The 11,910-nt window shown below is 46.9% G+C and overlaps 1 protein-coding gene across 1 annotated transcript; it reads right to left on the reverse strand.

Moving 5' to 3' along the window:
- Positions 1-9,011: 9,011 nt before the first annotated feature.
- On the reverse strand, positions 9,012-11,693 carry LOC113914531 (ubiquilin-3). The gene is made up of 2 exons (XM_027579845.1): positions 11,579-11,693; positions 9,012-11,303 (listed from the first exon to the last, which is right to left on the reverse strand). The coding sequence occupies exon 2, from the start codon at positions 11,264-11,266 to the stop codon at positions 9,296-9,298; it is 1,971 nt and encodes a 656-aa protein (XP_027435646.1). The 5' UTR covers positions 11,267-11,303; positions 11,579-11,693; the 3' UTR covers positions 9,012-9,295.
- Positions 11,694-11,910: the final 217 nt, after the last annotated feature.

The raw sequence follows: 11,910 nt of genomic DNA on the forward strand, positions 1-11,910 counted from the left end.
TTTGCATTAGCTAATAAATTAATACGTAACAGGAGTTGAAGAGCATTCTGGGTGACAGTCATCCAGAATTGCTTTCTCCTACCTCATGTTTCCAGGGATTTTTTTTTTTTTTTCTTCTCCTACATAGCCTGTGAGGTGAAGCATCCCTTCTCTCTTCTCTTTCAGGCTCTAGTGTCAGAACCTGGAATGTCTCCTTCCCAAGCACCCACTGACAGCCCTTGCCAGTCCATTTACACACCGTGTCTCAGTGAGGGAGCCCTGCCCATGTCGTCCGCTGAGTTCTTCAACACAAGAATCTCCCTTCATCCTTCCTGAGAAGCCAACATCATTGGAATATTTTACATTTTACCTAAATTCCTTTTATAATTGGAAAATAAAATAAAACAATCAACTTGGTATTTATTTAATCAATTTAAAACTTACTACTTAGGACAAAAAAGGGGGAATGTGGGCTCTCTAGAGGAAAATAGCCCTGGTTTAAATCCCACTCCTACCACTTAATAACCTTCAACAAGTCATTTACCCCTTTTAAGCCAGGGTTTCGTCATCTATAAAGTGGTAGTTTTTCACAGATTTGTTTTGAAGACTGAAGGAGATAATGCATATAAAGTGCAATCCAAAGTATCTGACACAGAGCAGACACTTGTCAAATATTGAGTATGATTTCAACACTACAGTCACTGCCGATCTTCGGCACATCTTGTGGTCAGGTCCATAACTAGACTGGGAGATACTGAGAACAGGTGTGCCTGTCAGGGTTGACCAAATGCCCAGAGACATGTTCAGCTGCAGATGATGGAGACAACTCCAAGCAGCCTGGTGAGGGGAGTGTGGTATCTTCTCTTAGACCCAGGACCCCAACCAGATTCAATAAAATGCTGACTTTATGCACCTGATTTAAAGTTTATTAAGATCTAATTTCCAGAAAACATATTACATTCCCATATTTTTCACAGAGATGGGCTAAGGTTTTCCCATCCCAATAATAGTTTTATTAGACATAACTGAACAGGAAGGGCTATAAGGATTCCCATTAAGAGAGAAATGCCTGATTCTGTCCTGCTAGTGAGCTGTGTTTTCCCTCCTATAATACACTGAGTAGGTTTGAGTGTGGTTTGTAATGATAATCTTATAAATTTGTTTAATTAAACAAAAAAAGACCCTCTGATGGGAGTAGCAAAGACTACGTCCATATCACTTTTGCAATAATATCCAGACTCCTTGTCTAGCTACAAAGCCTCCCCTGGTTGGACTCCTGCTCATCTCCTTGACTTCCTGATGATGATTTTCTCCTTTTCTACAAAACTTGGCCACACCGGCCTCCCTTCTATAAATACACTGGCCTCCCTTTTATATCTGAAACAGACCAAGTGCCTTCCCATCTTTAAAGTCATTGCAATTGTTGTTCCCTAAGCCTTTAATGCTTGTCCACTTAATCTTTACAAGGCTCATCCTTCTTACCTTTCAAATCATCTCTTCACAAAGCCCTTCCCAACCATTTCGTATCTTAGTAGTCTATTTTAATTATCTGCATAGAACTTATCATTGTGTCATTATTTCTTCTTTACTATTCATTTATGTTTCCGTGTCCCTTCACTAGAACATAAGCTCCATGAGAACAGGGACCTTATTTGCTACCGTAACCCCGTTGCTAGCAAACACTAAATAACATACATGTAGGAAGGAAGAAAGGAAAGGTGGGAAGGAGGGAGGTTAGGAGGGAGAAAGGGAGATTGAAGTAAAGACGCAGACACTGATTTATTGTCATGGCAGTTTGTGATGTTTTGTTCACCTAAACAAGTCCAAAAATAGGATGAACATGGAGCAAACATATATGAGAATCCTTTGTTGTCATGATAAATGGAATCATATAAAACAGTAAATGACCGCTTGTCTCTCTCTTTCTACAAACCTGTTTCTCCCATAGTCTTCCCTATCTCGGCTAGTTTTACAAGCAAGACAGCTCATGTCAGAACAGAATCTTCACTTACCGCTCCCCCCCCCAGCCCCTTCTCCCTTCTCATACCATCATTCATTTAGTTGTTTAGGCCAGAAACACAGGAATCACCCCTGAGTCCTTTCTTTGCACTTCTAATCTATCAGTAATTATTTAGGGCTTTTTCTTCAACATGCGTCCTGATTCTGATCACCTCAACAGTTGTTTTTTTGTTTTTTTTTTAAGCAGGTTCCACACCCAGCATGGAGTCAAATGCGTGGCTCAAACTCACAATCCTGAGATCAAGACCTAAGCTGAGATCAAGAGCCAGATGCTTTACCAACTGAGCCACTCAGGTGCCCCACCTTGACATTTTCAGTGTCCTCCTAGCTGGTTTCCCTACTTCCTCTCTTGGTCCATTAGAGTCACTACTTGCCACAGTAGCACATATAGATCAATTAACCTCACCTCTTTACACAAAACCACCAAAAGGTTTCCTGTGCTACTTAGATTAATCTAAATGCTTTACCAAGTCTAAAACGCTCTGATAATTTCGCCCCGGGCTGACTCCCTGACCCATCTCCGGGGCACCCTGCCCCAGGCACAGCAGCCTTCTTGTATTCTGGAACACACCCTGCTCGTGCCTGCTTTTTAAGTGATATCCCATTTGTCAGGGACCTCGTGCTCTTGACTTTCATTTGCTCACTCCCTTCATTCATCACATCTCGGCTTAAATGCTCTCTGGCGTGATGTGCTTGGTGATTACAATCCCAGAAGAGTCCACCTGTCAATTTCTGTCTCCTTACTCTGTGTTTCTTAGCCTCTCCCTTCCTTTGCTTGAAATTCCATTATGTAGTGTATCTGCCTCCTTTCTTTTGGCTTCACAAAGGCAGGGCTTTGTGATCTAGAACACCTTCCATCTCCAGCACGCAGCACAGAACCTGGTAGAGAGAGAGCGTTCAGTTAATGTTAGCTGAATAAGTAAATGAGTTCCCAATTCCTTCCTTTCTTTAAACTTGCACATCTGATCTTATCAGAAGGGTTTGTCAATTATATCTCCAAAAACTCTTCAGCTGTCCACTTCTTGCCATATGCCCTTGTAGAGAACCCCAGTCTAAGGGCAACACCATCCCTCACCTGAATGACAGCAGGATCTTCTATCTTGACTTTGTTTCCACCCCTGCCAGCCTCTCATTTATGCTCCCCAGAGAGGAGAAAGAAATCCACACTCCATACTCAGTGGGAGGCAACACAACCCTGCACCATCCTGCCTACTGTCTCTCCCACTTCACCTCGAAGCACTCTTCCCTGCCCATTCTCACTACTCTGGACACACTGGCCTTCTTTCCTTTTTCTTCAAACCTGTTGAACTCTAACCTAACTCAGGGAACTCCTCTACACTTTCCCCTCTTCCTGGAACATTCTTCCCCCAGCTCTCTGAATGTCTGGCTTCCTCTTTCCCTTAAAGTCTCTGCAGAAATACTCCCTCCAGAGAGATACATTCTGACCACTCTTCTAAATATATACCCCTCCTCCCTCTAAATGCACTATTAAATTACCTGGTCTATTTCCCACATGAAATTTATTATAATTCAAAATTATTTTTGCAATAGAATAGAGATTAAGAGTGTGGCCTCTAGAAACACGGGTTCAAATCCCAGCTTCAACTCCACCACTGCTTAGCTGTGCAACCTTGGATTAGACATTTAACATTCCAACACCTTCCTTTACCTATCTGTAAAATTGGTTAATGATAGTACCAACCTTACAGGGTTGTTGTAAGAATTAAATGTTAATAGGCACAAAGCTTATTAAACAGTGCCTTGGTCTCAGTGAGTGCTGTGTTAGCTATTACTTCTATCTCTTGTTCATTGGAAGTCTCTTATCTCCACTATAGTGTAAGCTCCTTAGAGCAAGAACTGTATCTATCTTTTTCACCATTGAATTCTTAGCACCAAGCATAGTTTCTGGCATATAGAAAGTGTTCAGGAAATATTGGTTAAACTAATGAGTTGCAAAAGGCTCCTCTGTAACTTAGAAAAGAAGCTTCCTGACTTATTATCAAGTTAAAAAACCAGGTTATGAAACATTATTTACAATAGTAGCACAGGTTTGTAACATGTGTTGGAAGGACAACCATCATGGTATTAGCATTGCTAGTTTTCATGTTCTTATTTTACTTACCTATATTATCTGAGATACACAGTTGACCCTTGAACAATGCAAGGGTTAGAAGTGCAGTAAAAAATCCACATATAACTTTTGATTCCTCAAAAATGTAACTACTAATAGCTTTCTGTTGACCAGAAGCCTTAGGGATAACATAAACAGTGGATTAACACACATTCTGTAGGTTGTATGTGTCACATTCTGTACTCTTACAATAAAGTCAGCTAGAGAAAAGAAAATGTTATGAAGAAAGCCATAAGAAAGAGAAAACACATTTACAGTATTGTATGTAAATTTATTTTTAAAAAAAACTCCACCTGTAAGCGGCAGGTAGGGCTGGGACCGGGGAGGCAGCCCTGGGCCCAGCGCCAAGATGGCAATGTTCTGCAGCCTGGTGGCCTCCATCCTACTGCAGCCCCTGAGTGGGCCGTGGGCAGCAACCACAGCCTGGAGGCACAGTGGAACTGCTCCATCTGCCTCCTGGGGGTATACCCCCCAGCCCTGGCCACGTGCAGCTGCTGTCACAAGTGAGTCCACCATAAGTGAGTGCACCAGCCTCTCTGGGCGGGGGGTGCTGGAGGGGGCAGTGGGGTGAGGGAGCTGGGAACAGTGGAGGTGCGGGGCTCCTGCACAGTGCCATCCCTGCCCTCTGGGCGCCTTCCTCCACTCCAGCCCAGCCCCCTGGCCACCAGCCCCGGGCGACGGACCTGACTGCACCGTGGGCACATGGAGTGACCTACAGCCCAGCCCGGTCCTGGTCTTTGTGGGCCACCCCCCCAGCCCGCTACTTACAGGGCAGCAGGTACAACCTCTGCGCCAGTTGACTTGTATTTGATGTCACGGAGACTGGGGTGGGTAGTTGTAAATAAATGTCTGTGGTTTTTGCTCTCAACCCCCAAAATTTAAAATTCTACTACGATAAAAACATACGCTGGCTAACTGAACAGAATAAAAAATTTTTTTAATTCCATATATATGTGGACCCACATAGTTGTTCAAGGATTAACTGTACTTATATGTTGCTTTTTAACTGAGAAAACAATTCAAATTCATTTTAGAAAAGAGGCTTAACTATTAGAACGTTAGAGTCTTTATAACTGTTTTTCAAGGATGCATATACTTGTCTGCATGAGAATCAACAAAAAATCTGTCTAAAATAAGAATTTATCATATAATTGGTGACAGCACAGTTTCATCACAACCATATGTATCCTGAAAATATAAAGGAAAAAAATTTCACTCCAAATAACCAGAAAAATGTAACATTGAAATAAACCCTAAGGGATAGGACTAATAAAACAAAAGAAGTAACAAAAAAAGTAACAAAAGAAACTACAGTTCTTTTGTTATTGTTATTGAAGTATAATTGACATACAATATCCTATCAGTTTCAGGTGTGCATTATAGTGCTTTGATATTTTTATGCATTCTGTCACCAAACGTTATTACGGTACGACTAACTATATTCCCCGTGCTGTACACGTCGTTCCCATGACGGATTTATTCTATGACTGGAAGTCTATACCTCTTAATCCCCCTCATCTACTTTGCCTACTCCCATCCCTCCCACTCTGTTCACCAGCTGTTGGAGACACTACACTTCTTTAGAGCAAACAAAGGAAATTTGAATGGGAACATTTCGCATTCTAAAAGGAAATACTGCCAGTTGTAAAATTCTCGATTCTCTCTAATTTGTAAATGTAGTGGCCAATCAAGATCTCATTTGGCTTTTCCTGAAATTTGACATCTACTGTAAGTACACGCAGAAAAACGGACAAAATTAAACAATGGTATTTTGCAAAGGAATAAGGAGTCAAGCATTGAACATTCTGTCATTAAGAATTTCAAAGTTAAAACAATTTAAGAAGTGTGGCACTAGTTGATTAAATTAAAAAAACACCATAAATACACATATATAAACATATATAAGATATGGCAAAGGAAATATTCCAGTCCACGGTAGGCATTTGCAGGGAGGCAAAGATCCCAATTAAATGCCACAAATCCTCCCCTTTTTACTCTTTATGGGTACGGATTGAAGCATGAATTAATTTGACCGAGCGCAGTGGTTAAGAGTGTGGACTCTGGAATAGACTAATTTCAAATCCTGCCTCCCCTATGCAGAAGCTGTATAACGTTAAGCCATGAAATTTCCCCTCTCCCTATGCCTCAGTTTTGCTCATCTGAAAGATGGGAATAGTAACACTACCTGCATTAGGGGACTATTGTGTGCATTCGGATATAAAGAGCTTGGAACTGGGCTGGCACTTGGAAAACCTCAAAAAATGTTAACTATTATTTAAAATTAAATATAAGTAGTGAACCCCTAAAATATCTAGAAAAAATATGTATTTATGACAGAAGTATTAGGAGGAGAATAATAATAATAATAAAAAGAACAGGTGCATAAAATCACTTCCTGTTGTTTGAATAATGCTTTGCTCTTAACTTGTTGTCCGTCCACCTACCTGACTGGCTATGTGATACAGTATTACAGACTTCAATCCTCCTGCTGCTTCTCTCTCTCTCTCTCTCTCTCTCTCTTTTTTTTTTCTTTGCTTTCTAGCAAATCTCTCGGTCTGAAGAAAGGGTACATCTTCCTTGGGTGGAGCCAGGCACTAGAGCCAGTATCACCTAAACTGACCCTACTTCTCTTCTGCACATACACAACCCCAGCTGCGGGTCCTCTCCAGGGGCAGGTCCTGGATTTAGACCTCCTGATAGAGGGTGAGAGTCACTGCAGGGAGCAAATAAGACATCTGGAGAAGCCTGCTGTTTTGGCCACATCAGCCTGCGAGATGCCCTCTTCCCCAAACTCCAGCAGTCCCCATTTCCCCAAGCACAAGCCCCGTCCTGGGCTACCCTCTATCAGTTCACATCTGCTTCGTCTCCCTAACCACTTTCTCATTTGGGTGCTCGTTTTCCTCACTCATCATTCAGCGTTCATTCATTCAGTCTTTACTGAGTGCCTCCCATGGGCCCGGCCCTGCATTAGGATAGAGCCCTAGATAGAGGCCAGTGACCTTCCCTGTCCAAGAATCCCCTCTCCTGGACACCCAGCTGAGGTGTTCAGTCTCCGATGAGACTATAGCCAAGATTCCAAACACCCAGTCCACTGTCCAGGGCTCTCCTAACATATGGCCTGAAAACTCCTCCCTAGTCAGGATTCCCACCTGCTTAGACCCAGATTCCCACCTGCTGTCTGTCCTGAGATTTACTTCAAATGAGCCCTCATGCTTCCTTTGGCCCAGATGAAAGGCACATGAAATCAATCTTTCCCTGAGGCTTTTTCTCAAACCTACCTGGCCTTTGGAGGACAGAAATTAAGAGATTGCATGGTACACCTTCCCCGGTCAGAGGCAGCCCCACAGCACTTGCCTTATTGGTTCCAGGAAACAGAGAGGCAAGACTTGCCCCTGCCTTCCCCCACTAGCACCACTATAAACAGCAGTTCCTTTGATCTGGACAGGTCCCCCCCCTAACCCCAAGGAAGGGGAGCTTGAAGCCTCCTGTTTCACTTAGAGGTTGAAACCTAAAGCAGTGGGAGAAAGTTGCTTCCAAAGCTCGTTTCATCTCTGATGCATGCTGGTCGCTGAAAGGTAAGAGAGGTTGGGGTACAAGTGTCCTGAGTCCCAGGTGGAGGTTCTGTTTCTCCAGGTTCCTTAAAAGGACCCCCAATGTTGAGTCTCTGATGTTTAAACACACACCATGACCACTTTTACCGCAGCGGTCCCCTCCCTCAAAGCCCCTTTTCTTCTCTGGACAGCAATATAACATTAATGTTTGTGTTTACATCTCCGTTCTGAGATCAATCTTTAACAGACCGTGTTCTGTGTGTATGCTTGAACATATGTACAAAGCTGTGCCGTGTCAGGGTGTATTTAAGTGTGTTTGTGCATTTCTCTAGAGTGGCCCTGTGGGTGAGGCCTGGTTTGCTGACTTGATTCGTGCATTGTGTCACTTTTATCGTGGAAGTACTCGGGTCATGGGAAGCACTGCTGAGTGCAAACGAGACTTTAGTCTGAGAGGCCGAGGGCACCTCCTGTGTGTCATACACAGCCTGCCTCAGCCCCTTTTCTCCTCCTGGCTCTTCAGCTGGGATGCTCTCCCCTCTCCTGTCACATGTCTGCCTACTTCATTCTTACCACTTTTAAGATTTCAGCTTGGAGCGCCTACTCGGGAAGCCTTCCCTGTCTCCCCAGACAAGATCAGGCCTGTGTGCTCCTCCATAGCTCCTGCTCTTTGCAGCGCCTTTCACAACTTGTATTCTATATAACGACTAGTCTTCACATACAGTTTGAATGCTCCGTGCCCCCAGACCATCGCCTCCTGAAGGAGGATCATGTCTCTGTCTCACACGGACTCTCTAACCACTAGCAGAATGCTGAGCACAGGCTGAGTACTCCGTTTCTGAGCTGGCAGCTGCTAGAAAGACAACATCCAGGACAAACTGTGTCCACCAGGGACAGTACTTTTGCAACCTTGCACGATTAGGGAATCTTAGAACTCAGGCTGAATTCTTGGGGCTCCCCATCTACTCAGGAATCAGCCTCAAATCCAGAAAGTGAGAGCCACCTGTGGGATAGTCTTCAGGGGCGATAGAAATAACTAACCGTGCCCACTTTGCAGGCAGGCTGGTGGTAGGAATGCTCCGAAGAACGGAGTACAGGGTGGCAGCTCCTACAGGACACAAGATCTGGGGGACCTCTGGAAGGACACCAGGGAAGCTGCAGGCCTCAGTTCACCCTCCTTGGTTCTTCCCAAATCTTTGAACCTCAAACCTTTGGGCTTTCCCTCCCAGCCCTCCCACCCATGCAGACACAGCTCTCCTCGCCAGCTTTTTTCCCATACTGGCTCCTTTCCCCCTGAGCCCACAAAGAACTGGACTCGGGCAGCAACAGACACTGGAGATTGGATGTAATTGCATCTCAAGACAGGCGTAAGCAGAGCTCAGACTGGGGCCCCGAGATGGTACAGTGGCAGGGATGGTTGGGTCACTCACAGCAGCCCCACTGTTTCTGGCTCTCATTCTTCCTCATTGACTCTGGAACAACATTGTCTCCATAGTAAAGGGCATCATAGTGGATTTGGTTCATAGTGTGCAGCTGCATTCAAGAATGGGGGAGTTAGGGTAGTGGGACACGGGGAAAGGGCACAGAGGAAAAGATACGGCTTGAACAACTAGGGCTCCTATGCCTGCCTCAGCTTCTCCACAGCAGCATCCACATCACCCCCAGTGGCTATGAGGGCCTGGAGATTGGCTTCGGGATTCAGAAAGCCCATCGCCCGCAGTTGCTCTAGCTGCACCCGGAAGTGAGTCTCGGGCTGTGGCTGCTGGGGATTGGCACCAGCTAGAGCTTGCAACATCTGGAGGAAAGGGGTGGAATGGAGGTCCAGATCCACAGAGCCCTGTGCTGGGGGAACCTCAGGACCTGGGGCTACCGGGGGATCCTCAGGCATAAGGGCGCCCTCTCTAAGCTCTGTTCCACCTGCCATACTTCCCAGCCCTGCTAGGCAAGGCATGAACCAGAGGAGGAGGCGAGGGGCTTCGGTAGCCAGGATCTGCAGACCCTGCTGGATCTGTAGCAGGGCATGCATGGCGCGAGGGTTTGCCATGGCTGCCTGAAGGTGCAGAAGTAGCGGCAGTTGCCGGTGCATCTCGTCCTGCAGCTGTGGGACCTGGCTCATGCTGGTAGGTCTCAGGGATCTTGGATAAGCTGGTGGGGGCAGCCAAGCATGCTCAGGCATTCCAGGGGTAGCCGCCATGGGGGAAGGTGGTGAAGGAACGAATGGCGCCCTGTTGGCAGAACGCCACAGACCTAAGACAAGGTCAGGCATGTTGGTGCCGTGGCCGGTGAAGCCGTTCCCTGCACCACCTTGGCCTCTGTCTTGTTCAGTACTGCTCTCTGGGGGGTATCTCAGGAATGATGGGCAAGAGGACTTTCCCTTGATGGCTACTGACTCTCTGGGGAGAGGCTGGCCTGACTCACGTTCCTGGGAGGAGGAGGAAGTTGGGGGGATTCGATTTCCTGGTGGTGGTGGTGGTGGTTCTTGGCTAGGATTGCGGGTGGATGCAGTGCCTTGCAGATAGGTTCCCAGGGACTGGGGGGTCTCATATAATTGCTGAAGATAGTCATAGAGCCCTATATTACCCAGAATGTTGGGAACCCTATTTCTAGTTTCAGATACATCCTGGTCTCCAGGGCGCCTGCCTCGCCTGCCACCTGAGCTTCCATATGTGGAAGCCCAGGGGTTGGGGAGAGGGTCACAGTTCTCCGTCCTCGAAGGTCGGCTGCTGCTGGTGGCATTAGCAGTAGTGGCAGTAGCAAAGGGATTGCCACCAAACTGCTCCTGTACTGCATTAAGCATCGGGTCCATAATATCTGTGTACATGGTACGAAGCACATTGTAGCCACCAGGGATGCTCTCCAGGTTACTGAGCGCCCGGTCCTGGCTACGCATCATCTCTTGCATCATGGCTGGGTTGCGTAGGAACTCCAGCGTCTGCCTCATGATTTCAGGGTTGTTGAGAATGTGCCCAAGCTCGGGGTTGTGCTGGATCAGCTGCTGCATATGGGGGTTGTCAAGAACCAGCTGGCACATCAGGCCTGTGTTGGACAGCAGACCCTGGATGAAAGGGTCATCAATGATCTGAGCCACAAACTCAGGCACAGAGACATGCTGCCACATCAGTGAGCTTGGCTGGTCAGAGAAACTACCAGAGGTCAGGCCTAGCCCGTTGAAGCCTGTGAGAACACCTAAACTAAAGGTGGGTGGCCCATCTGCTGGGTAAATGGAGCTAGGTTGAGGGAATGATCCAGGGCTGGGGGCTGGGGCAGGGACTGAAGCAGCCGGACACTCAGTGCCCATGGTGCGGCGTTGCATCTTGATGACCAGGTGGACAGTGAGGCCATCTCGCACTCCACACTGTGCCAGTGAGTCAGGGTCCTTGAGGATTTTGCCAGCAAAGATTAAGACCAGCTGATCAGGGCGGGCCTTAAAGCGCTGGGATATCTCTTCCTTCAGCTGCTGGATGGTGCAAGTGTCTGTAACTGAGAAATCCTCCTTGTCCTTGGGCGTCTTCACTGTCACCTTGATGAGGTGGGGATCCTGGATCGGTGCTGGGCTGCCCTGTGGCAGGGCCTCTCCGCTTTTGGCCATGGTGGGCAGCAGGAGGCCCAGGTCTGTGGGGACACAGCTGGGGGATGGGGATGGGGTACCAAGATCATCCTTTTGGGCAGTGGCAGAAGTAAGAAAGGTGAGCAGGAAGAGGGCCTGGGGTCTCGGGGCGGGGCCACAGGGAGTCTGCATGGAAGGGGCAATGAGGTCCTCGGGATAGGATGCTTGTGGAGGATTATGGGTCTGAGAGGTGTCAGGTCGGGAGAGGGAGACTGGATGCCCTGAGAAAGAGGTCTATGGTTGATGAGTGAAGGGCAAAGGCAGGAAGAAGGATTTGGGTCGGGGCATACATACCAGTAAGCTGTGGCCCCGTCCTTCCTCTTATACAGGGCTCCAAACCACCCTCATCTTGCTAACAGCCACCCCTGAAGCCTTCTGGGCTAGAACCCACTCCATCAGGTCACCTCTGTGACCTCAGCACTGACAACACAGCCTCACACAATGGATTCTTGAGACCTCTCCAAGGTGCTCTGTCTCCCCAGGAACTCAGCCGCCCCCCCTTTACCTCTTCTATTTCCTTTAATTTGATGCCTTCTTCATAGTGAGGAACCTGGGCTGACCCTTCCATCACAGGTCAAGAGCCCTACTTCCACACACTTGTATGTGGTGTGTGGAGACAGCCTTGG

This window comes from Zalophus californianus, chromosome 11 (genome assembly GCF_009762305.2).
Source record: "Zalophus californianus isolate mZalCal1 chromosome 11, mZalCal1.pri.v2, whole genome shotgun sequence".
NCBI lineage: Eukaryota > Metazoa > Chordata > Mammalia > Carnivora > Otariidae > Zalophus > Zalophus californianus.

What these genes read in the sequence shown, in the direction of transcription:
- LOC113914531 (XM_027579845.1), bottom strand. Translation starts at nt 11,266, where the DNA reads ATGGCCAAAAGCGGAGAGGCCCTGCCACAGGGCAGCCCAGCACCGATC.